The sequence below is a fragment of the Salmo trutta genome, chromosome 14, assembly GCF_901001165.1.
Source record: "Salmo trutta chromosome 14, fSalTru1.1, whole genome shotgun sequence".
Classification (NCBI taxonomy): Eukaryota; Metazoa; Chordata; class Actinopteri; order Salmoniformes; family Salmonidae; genus Salmo; species Salmo trutta.
Window position 1 is genome coordinate 55423694 of NC_042970.1, and position 17570 is coordinate 55441263.

Consider the following 17570-nt stretch of genomic DNA (forward strand, 5'->3'; position numbering starts at 1 on the left):
TGTGCTATTTTGTTAGTTTTTTTGCGTTTTTTTGTAACTTATTTTGTACATAATGTGGTTGCAACCATCTCTTATGACCGAAAATAACTTCTAGACATCAGAACTGGGATTACTCAACACGAACTTGGAGGAAGCTTTTTCCTTTAAAACCTGTTGGGGCTAGGGGGCAGTATTGAGAATTTTGAAAAGAATGTGTGCCCATTTTTAACCTCTCTAAGGTAGGTGGCACCAAATCGTCCCACCTCCGTAACAGCCAGTGGAATCCTGTGGCGCGTTATTCAAATACCTTAGAAATGCTATTACTTCAATTTCTCAAACATATGACTATTTTACAGCATTTTAAAGACAAGACTCTGGTTAATCTAACCACACTGTCCGATTTCAAAAAGGCTTTACAACGAAAGCAAAACATTAGATTATGTCAGCAGAGTACCCAGCCAGAAATAATCAGACACCCATTTTTCAAGCTAGCATATAATGTCACAAAAACCCAAACCACAGCTAAATGCAGCACTAACCTTTTATGATCTTCATCAGATGACACACCTAGGACATTATGTTATACAATACATGCATGTTTTGTTCAATCAAGTTCATATTTATATCAAAAACCAGCTTTTTACATTAGCATGTGACGTTCAGAACTAGCATACCCCCCGCAAACTTTATGCACTCGATATGTCCGATTTTAAAATAGCTTTTTGGTGAAAGCACATTTTGCAATATTCTAAGTAGATAGCCCGGCATCACAGGGCTAGCTATTTAGACACCCAGCAAGTTTAGCCTTCACCAAACTCCGATTTACTATTAGAAAAGTTTGATTACCTTTCCTGTTCTTCGTCAGAATGCACTCCCAGGACTTATACTTCAATAACAAATGTTGGTTTGGTCCCAAATAATCCATAGTTATGTTCAAACAGCGGCGTTTTGTTCGTGCGTTCAAGACACTATCCGAATGGTAAATAAGGGTTAGGAGCACGGCGCATTTCGTGACAAAAAAGGTCTAAATATTCCATTACCGTACTTCGAAGCATGTCAACCGCTGTTTAAAATCAATTTTTATGCCATTTTTCTCGTAAAAAAGCGATAATATTCCGACCGGGAATCTGCAATTAGGTAAACAGACGAAAGAAAATAAAGCATGGGGTCGACTCGGGCACGCGCCTAAGCCCATTGTCCTCTGATCGGCCACTTGTCAAAAGCGATAATGTATTTCAGCCTGGGGCTGCCTCGATATCGTTCAGCTTTTTCCCGGGCTCTGAGAGCCTATGGGAGCCGTAGGAAGTGTCACGTTACAGCAAAGATCCTCAGTCTTCAATAAACAGAGGCAAGAAGAACAACAACTTGTCAGACAGGCCACTTCCTGCATGGAATATTCTCAGGTTTTTGCCTGCCATATGAGTTCTGTTATACTCACAGACACCATTCAAACAGTTTTAGAAACTTTAGGGTGTTTTCTATCTACTCCTGCCCAGAAACTAGAATATGCATATAATATAATAGTAATTTGGTCTTACGTATCAAAATTTGAAAATTTGTTTTTTACATTAGATAAAAGTATAGACAGAGCTACAAAATGGCATATCATATACTGCATTTTTGAAGTTGACAAGTTTGCCAAAAAACACCTGGAAGCACATGGATAATCACCAAGGCTCCTGGAAGAATGTTCTATGGACAGTTGAGTCAAAAGTATAACTTTTTGGGTGACATGGGTCCCATTATGCCTGGTAAAAACCAAACCGCATTCCACAGTAAGAACCTCATATCAACGGTCAAGTGTGGTGGTGGTATGGTGATGGTTTGGGAACCTGTGCCAAAACTCAGGTATTTTTCATCCTATAGCTTGTTCTCCATCTGTTTAAATAGCGAGGCAACATGTTTTCAGCACTTCTATTTCCCTGACTGACCAAAGCTTGTTATCGCATGATCTCTCATTTTCCTGCAGCAGAGACCATGAGCAATATGTTTGTAACATCAAATCACCCCCCAAAAATATTTTTAAAAATAAAATAAAAATGTAGCACAATATCGAATCGCAATACATATAGAATCGTGAGTCACAATACATATCGGCACCTAAGTTGTGATATTGTATCGTGAGGCCCCTGGCAATTCCCAGCCCTAGAATAAACCAGGTTCTTATATTATTTAAGACCTTGTTTAGCGACCTAAAGGCCCTTCGGCCCAACCAGTTGCCATGTGAGGAGAGTGTATGCCATCACATGACAGACTGCTTCTGAGGGAGGGAAGAAAAAAAATACTTCTTTCCCCTTTCTAGCCATGCCATCCAAAACAGGTCTTCTGAATATTTCCCGTTTCTCTTTAGTTCAAATAAGAAAGTGTTCGGCTGGAGACCTGGTCTGCGTCCAAAATGGCACCCTATTCCCTATATACAGAAGTGCACTATTTTTGACCAGAGCCCTATGGGTCCTGGTCAAAAGTACTGTACTACATAGGGAATAGTGTGCCATTTGGGATGCAAAAATAGGCTATTCGGAGCTTTTGAAAATATTCCTCCAGTGCAGTAAAAACACACTGGGAACGTGTTTTCAACATTCCACTGTGTAGAGGCAAACATGGCGGATGGGTGCAGGAGGCCGGATACGCACGAACGCACTGGATGCTCAGCTGACATTTATTCCCTTCACACACATATAACCCCTGTCTTTCTGGAGGACATGATCCCGAGCAGAAGTATGAAGGGCTTCAGATACCATGCATAGCCAATACACTGCACATCAACTCCTCTGGGAGATGGAATTCTTGAAAACCAGAATATCTGGAAAACCTATGAATTTTTGTGAAGTAACCAGAATTTTGCAAAGATGAGCAAACTTCTCCATTATAACTGTGCACTGCTTTTTACCAGGGCCCATAGGACTCTCGTCAAAAGTAGTGCATCAAGTAGGGAATAGGGTACCATTTGGGACATAGATGCATGCAGCACGCCCTAAATCCAAACATCAGCTCACAAAGATAAATGTTTACTGTTTTCAGCTGATGAATGAGATTGCACCCCATTCTCTTGTCATTCAGAAGGATAAAAAAACAAAGTAGTAGTCAACAGGGATCTCCCATTGAGAAGAGCCTTTTGCTGTGACATGCTGGCTGGAAGAATGTATAGCCTATACAGAAAACTGAACTGGATGCTAATCCATGATGTGCTGCTACACAATCATAATGGAATAGGGTGTCATTTGGGACACACTTTTTATCTGAGAGCCATGAAGGTAAATCAGGGTTAAGGCACTGGGATGGATTGCACTCTCCAGAGGAGAGAGACAGTCAGCTGCCCATGTTTATTTACAGCTGGGTCTTGTGTTGGGGATCTGAGGGATTTTAAACAGGGAGAGGAAAAGAGAGAGAGCAAATGGTAGAAATGGAGAGAGATGAAAAAGAGAGTATATGTAAGAACCAGAGAGTGGTGCTCAGACAGTGTACCTGGGAAAATACCGTCCTGATCAGAAACCTATATCCCGGTTGTTCCCAAAATGCTTGGTCTTTGTGAGACCTTGGGTGAGTATTCAGATTTTCGATCCAGCTCTTCAGCCGTGATGGAAGTTGACAATATCTACTCTTGCATGATGTTTCAGTGAATAATGTCCAATGAAAACATAAGCTTTTTTTTCCCGATAAATAGTAGAGTGCCATATTGACAGCTGGAGTGTGATTGTATTCGCATGGGGGCTTTCAAGAGTGTTTGTGATGGGTCTGCAAAGTTAACTGGAACAAACGTTACATTAACACGCTTCTATTAAACCAATACATTTCCATTAACCCTTTACACTCGTACACGTATACTGTTTGATAATAGCAGATTTGAACACAGATGGGTGCCTAAATTGGAACGCAGTGGCTGTACAATAACATGCTATAAATAACGTCAGAGCTCATCTTCTCTTCACAGAGCTGTATGGGTTTTGACTGACAGCCGTTCCAAACTTGAGCACTGCGCGCAACAAGAAGTTGCCCCCATCCCTCCAGCTAATTGGGGAACTTTTGCAAATGTTTTGTTGTCTGGGTGAGGGAAATGCTGTAAATTAAGAGGACTCAAAGTAGACATTGAGGAATTTAATGAATACAGCTTTGATCTCATACAACCAAGCCAAACACCCCAAATGTGTCCAAATGTGCACTTCACATTTCCAGATCATAAAACTATTGCCATATACAGTGTCAATGTTTATGATCACAAGATGACATGTCATACCCTGGGTTGTTATCAGAAATAGCCTACGTTCTTCAATTATCAAGAAAATTTGCCGCAGAACTCCCACCCGAATGCACTCACAACTCCATTCTATGCACATCAAAATAACAATCCGTTTCTCTGAATTGACACATGAAAGCCTAACATGCTGACCAAACCGGACCCTCGCGTTATTTTACCTGAAATGCACAAGGTCCTCTATTCCGAGAATTAATCCACTAATAAAAGGGTAAACCGAGTTAGTTTCTAGTAATCTCTCCTCCTTCAGTCGTCTGCTTCGGACTTCATATGACGGTTGGCAACCAACTTTAAGGTGCATTACCACCACCACCACCAACTGGACTGGAGTGTGGACTTGAGTTAATCTTTCAAATCACCCACTTAGGTATATCCTCCTAAAAATCAATGAGGAGATGGAAGAGGCGGGACTTGCAGCGCGTCAAAAATAGAACCAAGTTCTATGTTAGCACCTGGCTACGTAGACGCTCGCGAGCTGTTTGGATGAAATTAGTGAATAACATGCATGTGTACATTTTATTTTGCAACGCTTGCGCATGAATCCCTGCCCCAGAACCAGTTCCTGCCACAGGGCAACAGCTGTAGATCTGAACCAGACCTCTGCCCACTGCCAGTCAGGCTGCAGGACTTACTAGGTCAACTGATGCCTGGTACCCTTTAAACTGCTTTGGGATAGGGGGCGGTATTTTGACGTCCGGATGAAAAGCGTGCCCAAAGTAAACTGCTTGCTACTCAGGCCCAGAAGCTAGGATATGCATATAATTGGTAGATTTGGATAGAAAACTCTAAAGTTTCCAAAACTGTTAAAATTATGTCTGTGAGTATAACAGAACTGAAACGGCAGGCGAAACCCCGCTTTTTCATCCTACCACTGATTTCAATGGCTGGCACTTTTATAATAGGGCGAAATCATTGCAAATCATTGAACTGCCCGATTGCAGTTCCTAGGGCTTCCACTAGATGTCAACAGTCTTTAGAAAGAGTTTCAGGCTAGTTTTTGGAAAAATTTGCCAGAAATTGTAGTTTTTCTAGGTGGCTCCCATTTTGGCTGTAGTGTTTCCAAGCGCGTGAATGAGAGCGCGTTCTTTGGAATTTTCTCCGGTAAAGACAATAACGATTCTCCGTCTTAAATTTGATAGTTTATTTGCGTATTAGGGTACCTAAGGTTCGATTATAAACGTTGATTGACTTGTTTGCATAAGTTTATTGGTAACGTTTGGGATTCATTTTGTATGCATTTTGAAGGAGGGAAATCGAGTGGATTATTGACTGAAGCGCGCCAGCCAAACTGAGTTTTTATGGATATAAAAAAGGACTTTATCAAACAAAAGGACCATTTGTAATGTAACTGGGACCTTTTGGAGTGCCAACAGAAGAAGATCTTCAAAGGTAAGGCATATATTATAATCGCCAGAATGCGGGGGGGGGGGGGGGGGGGAATCTGTGTCATGTCAACATGTTTAAATCATACTTCATCCTCTACGATCCGGCGGAAAAGTCAGTGGAAATCGGTAGTGATTTCTGCCTGTAGCCACTGCTGTCACCGTTGACTATAGTCTTCCTCAAGAACACCATGAAAACCCAACATACCCTGTGCCTGTGAGACAGCTGAGTAACTCAAGAGATTCTAGAAAACCTTTTGGCACACTTGTCTCCGGAGGAAAAAGGTGACATTGTTGAACTGCATTTAGAATATCAGGGTTTATTCTCAGATGTGCCAACTCCACAAATGTACTAGAGCATGACACTGATGTTGTGGACTCTGCTCAATCAAACATGCCTATCGACTGAACCCTGAAAAGACAGAAGCTTTGCAGAGAGGTGGAGTTCATGCTTGAGCACCACAATGCGCAACATGGCAGTCTGTGGAGTTTGCCCTGTATTTTAATACTTAAGGCAGATAACGCTCTGTGGTTTTGTTCCGAATTTCGGAAACTCAATGCCTCTACTAAGTTGGACTCCAACCCTTTCCCCGAGGTCGACGATTATGTGGACCGTGTTCGCGCTGCTAAGTACGTTAGCAAGTTCAACCTGCTGAAGGGATATTGGCAGGTCCCTCTAACTGAGCACACCAAAGAATTGTGTACTTTTGTAATGCTTGATAGTTTGTTTACCTTTCTTTAGCTTCCATTCAGGTTACAAAATGCTAAGACCCTTTCGGTCTCTGCAACGGTGCTAGCTGCTCCGGATTTCCGTTGTCCATATGTTTTGTACACCAATGCCAGCCATGTAGGAGCAGGGGCTGTGCTCCTACAGAAAGACAATAACAATTGAGCACCCTATGGGGTACTTTTCAAAGCAAGTTTTGTTTTGGCTCCTTCCAAGGGGATGAGAGTTATAGAAACTCTTAACTGATGTACGTGATTTTACCTACGGTTTTCAAACTTTAGAATTTTAGGCAGCAAAAAAGAAAATATATATATTATCTACAGCAAATAAAATAAGGTGGCTGTTTTGTCTTGTATTTAATTGTTGACAGTTACTAGACATCACGTTTATATTGGAGAACGCAACGCATTTAAGTTGATCATGTTGTGAGATGGAAGTTATTTTCTGTTTGATGTGAGCAAACTTGTCCAACAAAAATATAGGATATAGTTGTTTTATGGGGAAGGTGTTACAGGCTTTGGTTTTCACATTTATATTTTGAGGTTGGACATTAGCACGTGGGGCGCACCGATTGGTGTCACCTCGTTATGTGTTACACCTGCGCTGGTTTGTCATCTCATTAGTGGGAAGGGGTTTCGCCTGTGCTGGCCCAGGTGATATTTAAGAGTGGCTGGCCTAGTGCCACAATTGCCTTGAGAGATGTGGAGGGTTAACAACTTTAGTTGGCTCTCTATTTGATTTCTAGACAAACAGTCCTTTATCTGATCTTCCCTGTTTTAATTTTGTTTGCCTGTTCTTGGGCAAATTTTGTGGCCGCTCATGGTGGGCGTCTTAGGTACCAGTTGTTGTTACTAGTCAACTTTCAGCGTACACCACCATGAGTGTTTTTCAGAACCCCTCCTAACACCCCACCTGTTGCGTTGGTCAGATTTTTTGTTTGTTTGTTCCCCCTTCTGTTTGAGCAACATTATTCATGTTTAATGCTGGGGAATGTAACGGATTGGTTAGGGGTATTTCATATCTAGAGCTGTTAAATGCTCCAGGTGGGATCAGTTCAGCGTTAGTGGTGCTGGGCAGCGTGGGGGCTAAGACACAGAGATATCCCAGAAATCTGTACTTCCCTCCTCTGATTGCTGCTTTACAGGGAGGCCTGAGGACAGCTTCCCACAGCGGCTCAGAGGGGTGAGTCAGCACTGAGGACACTGCACCACCCTCTCTGGTAACAAACAGGGCCCACTTGATGTGAAACACCCCTAGACACACACTCCAATCTCAAATAAGAGGACCCTCCCCAGCACGCAACATTCCCATGAGGCATGATGTTCCACTCACAGCCACATTCGCTTTAGTATAAAGCTACAGATTAGCTTAATTACCGCCATACAAGACCACCCATATTAACTGCACCGAGAACTCAAACAGAAACTGTTTGAGTTCTCGGTGCAGTTACACCACATTTTTACTTATCACAGATTGAAACAAGTTAACTATGTTGTAGTGTACCACATCTGTTTTTTTCAGAGCAATACTCAATTCAATGAATCGTTCTCTGATTGATTAGGAACTAGGGTAGCATTCGTTCCATGTTTCCTAGGGATAAGAGGGTTTTGTCAGACTCCCAACTCACTAATACTCCCCATCTGACCTCGTCTTTGGACCCAAGAGGTCAAAAGTAATCTCTAAGCCCGGGAGCAGAGACAGCTGCCCACATTCCTTCAGCGGTTCATTTCGCTAACAATGCCCGACTCTACTCCACCTGTGCCTTTAACTAACATTCATGCACTACATGCATTGGAAATTTGTAGGCCATTCAAGTCTCAGGGTGTGGCCTGTGCATTAGAAACTTAAAAGGGCATTGTTCAATTTATTAAATCAGGTCACTGGTGATATGAAAAAAAATCCAGAGTGATAATCTAAACAATTATCACGATAACGATATATCAAAGATGACCATGTAAATTTAGTATGCGATATGATTATGATATGGCTAGGTAAAACATCCTACTGAACGTGACCAAGAAAAGCAGCGTGCTCTTGTTCTGTTAAACAGCATTTGGTCTTGTGCGTTCAGGTAGAAAATGGTGTAAATATTATGGAATGCTAACCTCTGACAATACATATATTGCGATAACAACAACAAAATGTTATATCACCCAAGACAGAGTTCACCTTTTAACCATGACCTGATTTCAATCACCTCTACCAGATAAGTCGCTCTGGATAAGAGCGTCTGCTAAATGACTAAAATGTAAAATGTAAATGTAATGAACCCCATGGCACTGGTCTTCAGGCTATAAGAGGTCCTTGTTAACCTGGGGTTTCAAACTCACGGCCTGCGGGCCAAGAGCGGCCCGCAAGCCAATTCAATGTGGCCCGTGGTTGGCCCCTGTTATAAACCAAGGCCTTGGCTAAGGAAGGTGGGTTTGGTTAAGGGAGCAAAGAGGTTAGAGAGGGGTCGAAGGGCACCCTAACCCAGATGATGTACACCTTCCCCTCTGGACTTTTCAGCCACATGGCCCATTTCCACAAGAGGAACGACTGCCTGAATTCAAGTCAGGGCATTACTGGATTTTATTGCACTTCCCTTTTTGAACTTCAAAGGACAGTAGCTAACTAGTCAGTGTCTCTCTAAGCATTACATGCGACAGGGACTCATCCTAGAAAGACAAATACAGCCTTGAACTACGAAGTGGCCTCCCTAAATGTACACTTACCTTTATTTATTTCGGTCTGAGCTGCACTGAGCAAAGGTAAGTTACAATAAGTCTTGGCTGTTGCTGCTACTACACTATTCTGGTGGGATTATTCGCTGAACCTCGCCCGGCTGTTAGCCTCTTTTTCCAGATACGCTCTCTGTTTCAACATTGTCCAATGGGTCCTTTGTAGGGCAAGGCAGGGAGGGAGGGCAATGCGCTGCCAAAAATAATCATGGGACCAACAGACTGACCACGCTACTGAGAGAGGACAACAAACGTGAGAAACAGTGGAAAGGAGCAGGGAAGGCAATAAAGTATTCATTCAGTTCAGGCGTGGTGGTGATCATATCGGCCTGTCTTGTGTTGCAAAGCACCTTTGGACTGCGGAAGAGTTAGAATCCAGCATTGTAAGGGTTTGTGGGTTCAGGGTTCTTCATTTGAATTGGTGGAGGTGTGGCATACTATAAGAAAGCAGGGGCCTCTTTTGTCTAGACTTTACACGTGCTGGATTGGTGTAACGGATAATGACGATATCCTACTTCCACCACTATCCGTCAGCCCCCCACCCTGCCCTCGACCAGGTGTGTTGCTGCCTGATACCTTCCAACTGCACATTGCCACACAATGGGGTTTAAGCAATGGGGTTACATTACACAACAATGAAGAAAGACTCAGACTCAGCACTCTTAAATCAACAATGTTGAAAAACTCCATCAAATGTATGTATCGTCATATCAAAACTGCCATCAGACAGTCACCACATTTAAGGTCTAGGCTACATCATGGGAAATGTACCACTACATAATTCTTTAGGGCATCACACGCTGTGCTCAAGCTTTCCCTGCCCCCATCACTGCCTCGATGTTCACAGTGTTACAAGGGGCAAAACTGAACTATTGAGACGAGATCCCATGTCAACCCTGTTGACAAAACAATTCCTCTAACCCAGGCAGCTATCCACAAATATTTCTGATTGAGTGGGGCCAACTCTCAACAGGGGGTGTTTCCTACACTTGTGGGAAACAACCCTCATGCTTCTGCTCATCTCCCTGCCATCAAAACGTGCAGTGATACAATTAGCATACTCTTTCCTCTCAGCTCAGTTTAACAATACAACATCTTCTGCACCTCACATACTGCTGGGCTCCCTCTCATCATACGGATTGGCAGATCAATCTCCCTCTCCAGAAAGAGAGCTGCTATCTGACGGGCTCTTCACATAGCGGGTGCTAACGATAGCTAACGGGTGCTAGAAATTGCTAGTGTAGTCAAGTACCTACAAGTCTTAAATTGGGTAAAAGTAGCAGGAATAGCAAGGTTTACAGGTCATGTTCACCTGTGGAATGACAACCTCAGACCATCAGAGGACAATTATATTAGTTCATCTTAGAACGCAAACCTCGTCTTTGCCTTTGGGTGACGGAAATATTGTGTTTGCCTTTAGGTGCCTTGACTAGTTCAAACGATAAGCCTTATTGAGCCTTTAGAAAGAGGCAGTTTAAAACAATCAAAAACTGCAGTCGAAGGAATAAAAGCCTCCCTGCCCACTTCTTTCAGGTAGTTTTTGACTGTTCTAACCAGTAATGTAGGTTTATGGTTGCTTGGCTACCCATACTCCTTCCTCCGGCCAAACGCTATGCCATGCCCACGGACATTTGTTTATTTTCCGGAATGAGTCTGGATTGGAGTACCTCCAACTGTTTTGAGGATAGACCATCTGATTGGACCCAGAAACTGATAGTCTGGGCCAGAGACAGAACACACGTGGGTAAAGCGGTGTTTAGAAAATTCGTCATTGGCTTTGAAACTCTGGTTAGGGATGATCCAATCACTGCTGACATTGTTTTGTACAACACCCCTCATTTTTATGTCACCACAAACAACTTCAATTACAGCAGTCTCAGACTGAAGCATATAGCGAACGATAGACCAGCGGAAGAATTCAGTTTGAATTGTCAGGCAAGGTTTATGGTTCTCAAACAGTCTGAAGCCTTGAGAAGATGGTAATATATAATAATAATAATAATAATAATAAATGCCATTTAGCTGAGACTTATCTAAAGTGACTTAGTCATGCATATATTCATTTTTCATATGGGTGACCCCAGCGTGAATCGAACCCACTACCCTGGTGCTGCAAGCACCATGCTCTACCAACTGAGCGACTGAGGACCACACTCTGCTACTGAGGACCAGATGGTGAGTGGTGAATAAGCTATAGAGAGGGCGTTCTGTCAGATAAGAGAGCAGTCCGCGCAGTCAACCTATGAGGAGTGTTTCCAGTCTACAGTTGACCTCGACGCAGCCATAACAGGACGAACTGGAGGCGTTTCTGCACTGAAGCTCTGAAGTGGGTTGACGCCACATAATAATGACAGACCTTTCATTGGTGATTGAATGTGCAAAGTCACAACGACACATGTTCGTCATCCCTCTCCCACTTTTGGTACACATATTTTCATATGATAGTTCTGCTGTTGCGATACCGAGAACTTGAGGAATAAACACTTAAATTCTCAGAAGACTGAAGCTCATAGTTCAGAGCCATAGGACCGCGATAGTCATGACATCATTACCAGCCTAGCATTTAAATGTCATAATGGGCATGTGTACTATCGTGTTTAATCTTTAGGCTAACTAATGATGTAAGACTGTTGTTATTGTCATAATTTTACATTGGGAATAATGTCTACACCTTTACATCCTCGTATGGAGACTAAGAAAAAAGTCCTGAGCTAGAGCTAAACACAACCCCAACCTGGCTGAAACGATACCATTTATGGAAGAGGAAAATTGTAGGTGTGGTGAGATGGTTTGGCGAAGGAGGGGCCCCGTAACAACCGCAGGCATGGAGAAACCACATCATTGTCTCCTTTCACAATACCAGCTGTGGTGAGGTAACCTGACCCTCGGTAATGACTGTTTCGCTGCTTGTTGCTATGCATCACACTCTCCATTCAGGTGTAGTCCAAGCCTTCCCCCAACCCTACACATTGGCCTAGATAAGAAACGCCCTTGGCAGTGTCACATCACACAGAACTTAGAAAGTTAGAAACAGATGCCCTTACCTTTCTTAACTTTCTTCTGTAACTTGATTGTGTCTGAGGATTTTTTCTTGATGTCTGCTCGGGCCTTCTTGTATTCTGCATTGGGTTGACATGAGAAGATGCATCAAGTGCCAGTTAAATAATTTAGACATCTCAGAATGTACACTACATGACTAAAAGTATGCGGACATCTACTCCTCGAAAATCTCATTACAAAATCCTGGGCCTTAACATGGAGTTTGTCCCTCCTTTGCGGTTATAACAGCCTTCACTCTTCTGGGAAGGCATTCTACTAGATGCTGGAACATTGCTGCAGGGACCTGCTTCCATTCAGCCACAACAGCATTAGTGAGGTCGGGCACTGATGTTGGGTGATTAGGCCTGGCTCACAGTCGGCGTTCCAATTCATCCTAAAGGTGTTCGATGGGGTTGAGGTCAGGGCCCTGTGCAGGCCAGTAAAGTTCTTCCACACAGAACTCGACAAACCATTTCTGTATGGACCTCGCTTTATGCACGGGGGCATTGTCATGCTGAAACAAGTAAGGGCCTTCCCCAAACTGTTGCCACAAAGTTGGAAGCACAGAATCGTCTAGAATGTCATTGTATGCTGTCGCGTTAAGATTTCCCTTCATTGGAACTAAGGGGCCTAGCACGAACGATGAAAAAACAGCCTCAGACCATTATTCCTCCTCCACCTAACTTTACAGTTGGCACTATGCATTGGGCAGGTAGCGTTTTCCTGGCATCTGCCAAACCTGTGATTCATCACTACAGAGAATGTGTTTCCATTGCTCCAGAGTCCAATGGCGGCAAGCTTTATGTGATTTCAGCCAACGCTTGGCATTGCACATGGTGATATTAGGCTTGTATGCAGCTTTTCAGCCATGGAAACCCATTTCATGAAGCTCCCGACGAACAGTTATTGTGCTGATATTGCTTCCAGAGGCAGTTTGGAACTCGGTAGTGAGTGTTGCAACCGACAGACAGACTATTTTTATAAGCTACGCGCTTCAGAACTCGGCGGTCCCGTTCTGTGAGCAGTTAAGCCTTTGTTGCTCCTAGACGTTTCCCCTTCACAGTTGACCAGGGCAGCTCTAGCAGGGCAGAAATTTGACGAATTTACTTGCTGGAAATGTGGCATTGTCTGACGGTGCCACGTTGAAAGCCAATGAGCTCTTCAGTAGACCATTCTACCACCAATGTTTGTCTATGGAGATTGTATGGCTGTGTGCTCGATTGTATACACCTGTCAGCAACAGGTGTGGCTAAAATAGCTGAATCCACTAATTTGAAGGGGTGTCCACATACTTTTGTATATGTAGTTTATGTAGGTGTGTATGTACCATCTCCTACCTTTGGCATGGTCCTTGTCCAACTGACTGGCCACCTTCTTCCACTCCTCAATCTTCAGCTCCAGGGGATTGATCAAGGTATCTGTTAGTGCCCTGCAGTGGAACCCAATAAACCAGCTGTTAAATTACAATCACACACCCAGTGGTTCACCTGGACTTTTCACCAGAATGGTTGATAAGATTCAACTTCACCAAATGTAGAATTATCAATGGAAACAAATAGGGGAGGCTTTTTTTGTTAGGGATATGACTGATCCATATAGCTAATTAATTGTAATTGATAGGCGGTCCTACAATAGATAAATCAGGTCATCAAAACGACACACCATAGCTTGGGAAGCAAAGCAATTAAACTGAGCATACTCTCAGGTATGCTGTGAACGCCTATCGTCACATACCCGGCATAGCCAGAGCTGATCAGCCGTGACAGGTTAGCACACAATGAGTGTCTATAAATTGATGACATGAGATAGCACTTTGAACCACTTTCACCTAACCTCTCCCCACACACACGGTGTCTGGGGGAAAACTAGGCCAAAGTGATAAAGTTAAGAGATCTTATTAATGAAGCTTATAGGTTTAGCGGGAGTCTGTTAGTTCCCCTTCCCTCTACTTTGTCTAACGGCCTATTCAGAGTTGAGCCCTTCTCTGGGATGGGCCTATGTACAGTAGGGTCAGTGGGATCATTGGGATTTTGGTGTCGGTCAGTGTTAATTCCAACTGAAGCTGGGCGGTCAATGACTTGACATTGCATAATGCAATTGAAGAAAGACACTACAGCAATGTCAGAGGCCAGGAGTGATGGAAATAATGGAGGGAGAAAAAAGACTAAGGAATGAGAGACTACCAGGATTTCCACCGAAGAGAGGGAAAGTACAGCCTGGGCTATACCCTTTTCCCACTATCATGCCGACCCGAACAGTACTGGCTCTGATATTTTCTTTTCACATGGTTCTAGCAACTATGGTTAATGTGTAACCAGGTCAGCGAAGTACAGCATGGCCCGGCTTGGTTTAGTAGTGTGCAAATGGTACCAGAGAGCAACAATCCAATCTCCTACTCCATCCATCCACAACCGGAGTCCCATTACAGCCATGTCCTAGGCTTAGAGAGCACTGGCTGTAGTACAACCGGTCCACAGTGCTGTTTTACAGCTGGACAAAATATTAATTTGTCTATCTCATTAGCACACAGAGCAACAGAGAGGACCCTAAGCAGGGCCTGATTGGATTTGCTGGGGCTGAAGTAGGCAGGAATTGGGTTCAGGGTTGTAGAGCAGCGTGAGGCGAGCCGGCCGTCATCCACTTGCCAAGTCAGCCAGGGTCAGCATACTAGCAGGTGAGAGCTCTCTGTGGTTTTTGGAGGAATGTCCGATACTGACTGAGTTCAGCACACAGGAAAACATATATAAATCGCACACAGCTGGGAATCCTGAAAACTAAGGCCATGCCAGAAACCAATCACTTGGATGAAAATGCAGGTCTGAGTCGATATCACTCACTTTTCAGTGTGTGACAGAAAAACATTGAGTATCAAAACAGCAACCATCTGATATACCAATGTCACGGAATGCTTCATGTCACGTTTTCATGTAATAGTCTGAAATGTTAAAGACGGCAGTAATAATATGCCCTAACCAAAAAATAGGAAACAATGGGGGGGGGGGGGGGTTGCCTTAAGACTGTAATACTACATTAATGTCTTCCAGAAACCATGATTTATAGTTCTATCACTTACGTGGTGAAGAGCTTCAGTTTTGACTCGATGCTTCTGTGCCTCATGCACATTCTCGTCAAGGCCGAGCCAATCTCTTTTGTCGCGCCTGGAAAACAATGGAACAAAACAGAACAAACCTGTCAATTTCCAAACCTTGACAACAATGCCATATTACAAGCCTGATGAAGCCAAAAAAAGTTGGAAGTCCTCCAGTGTTTTTTCCCCCTTTCCTGTTAAAATAATATTGCAAGTATAAATACAGTAATGTACATAGACGGAAGTGTAAAAAAATTGGTTCTAAGCAAAATAGTGTTTTTTAGACAATATCGTTTTAGAGAATTCCGGAGTACGTCCAACCAGCATCACAACTGCAGAATGTGTAACTTCTCAAGCGCAGGACCTCCACATCCGGCTTCACCTGCGGGATCGTCTGAGACCAGCCATCAGGACAGCTGATGAAGCTGAGGAGTATGTGTGTTTGTAATAAAGCCCTTTTGTGGGGGAAAAACTCATTCTGATTGGCTGGGCCTGGCACCCAAGCGGCGCCCCTGCCCAGTATATTTTAATGGGGTTGTTTTCGTTCATTCAGAAATATTTGCACAAACTGCCAGTGAGTTCATTGCACCACATCGATAGGGATTCCACAGCAGGTCTGTCACACAGCAGACTTCCTTATTGCTGTATTGAATTCAGATTTGACAGCAGACCAGCGCAGCTAACTCTTCCACCCCTTCCCCTGGCTGTAGGCTTTCGAGGCTGGTATGAAGCCTCTGACTGGTTCTGAACACACAATCCCACAGACCCCTGCTGTTGCCATGGGCTCCAGCATCCGCCGGGGGGGGGTGTTGGCATTGTCGAGACACCAACATCTGCTTTTGATTGCACTCATTTATCCACTTAATATTCCCAGCCCAATCCCAGGCAGGCCCAGTGAGACCGTGATGTCTACACTGTACAAATCCACAGTCAGCCAGACATACAGGGGAGAAGACAGAGAGCCCAGACAGATCATGCCTTTCCATTCTACAACATTAACACCACAATGACTGTGCCCCAAATGGCACCCTATTCACTGCACTATATACAGTAGGGAATAGGGTACCATTTGGGATGCACTTGGTGACTCACTGCCCTCTGGGACAGAAAATTATATTTCTTTAAACCACTGCAGAGATAAATGGTCACACTGCAAATTTATCAGACATCATATGTTTTCCTAAGATCATTAGGATGTGTCCAGTTTTATGATGGAAGCAAGCAACACTTGGTCTGTTGCCTGTTTACATTACAGCAGGAGCAGCATCAGGTCTCAATCTGGACTACTCATTAGGAGGTTAAAGACCTCAGATATTAGCTCCATCAACCATATGAGCTTATTAGGACAACCACAGTACTTTGGTTAAGGCTTGCCAAAACTACAACAGAGAAAACAAGAGGCATTAGTGAGTGTGGGACTTTCACTACTATTGCTTGTGTCATATCAAGCTTACCAGACTTTCTGGACATTATCAAGTAAGACTTCCATTGAAGAAAACAGACAAATGGAACCTGCAACTAACATTGGTCCTGCTAACCCAACTGTGGCAGGCTAGATAAGTCTGGAAGCCAGCCAAGATGTGAAAACCTCCCTAGTCGATTTCACCCTCAAGGACAATTGGTGCCACCGATGGGGCGACTGAAGTACTTGAAAATGCATGGGGTAATATGGCATATCAAAACATGTCAACAACGCAGCACTGGATACATTTCCGCTCTGGCTGCATGGGGCTGTTCTGGATCAGGTATTCATCAATGATCTCTCTTTACTTAACTCCGTTCATCTTTCCCTCGATCCTGACTAGTCTCCCAGTCCCTGTCGCTGAAAAACATCCCCACAGCATGAAGCTGCCACCATGCTTCATCGTAGGGATGGTATTGGCCAGGTAATGAGCGGTGCCTGGTTTCCTCCAGACGTGTCGCTTGGCATCTAGGCCAAAGAGTTCAATCACGGTTTCATCAGAACAGAGAAACTCGTTTCTCATGATCTGAGTGTCCTTTATGTGTCTTTTGCTCTGACATGCACTGTCAACTGTGGGACCTTATATAGACAGGTCTGTGCCTTTCCAAATCATGTCAAATCAATTGAATTTACCACAGGTGGACTCCAATGAAGTTGTAGAAACATCAAGGATGATCAATGGAAACAGGATGCACCCGAGTTAAATTGAGTCTCATAGCAAAGGGCCTGAATACTTATGTAAATAAGGTTAAATAATAACATGTAAAAAAAAACTGTTTTCGCTTTGTCATTATGGAGTATTTTGTGTAGAATGAGGAAAAAATGTAATTTAATCAATTTTAGAATAAGGCTGTAACGTAACAAAATCTGAAAAGGTGAAGGTGTCTGAATACAATCTGAATGCACACTATAGGGCGAGAG

The 17570-nt window shown here is 43.5% G+C and overlaps 1 protein-coding gene across 1 annotated transcript in view; it reads right to left on the reverse strand.

The window, feature by feature from the left end:
- mtss1 (MTSS I-BAR domain containing 1) overlaps window positions 1-17570 on the reverse strand; it is a 122239-nt gene that overhangs the window by 34649 nt on the left and 70020 nt on the right. Inside the window, exons 4-6 of the mRNA XM_029776435.1 lie at window positions 15173-15257; window positions 13437-13528; window positions 12105-12179 (exon numbers count right to left, since the gene is read on the reverse strand). Coding sequence (XP_029632295.1) covers window positions 12105-12179; window positions 13437-13528; window positions 15173-15257 — 252 coding nt within the window. The remainder of the gene's footprint in view (window positions 1-12104; window positions 12180-13436; window positions 13529-15172; window positions 15258-17570) is intronic.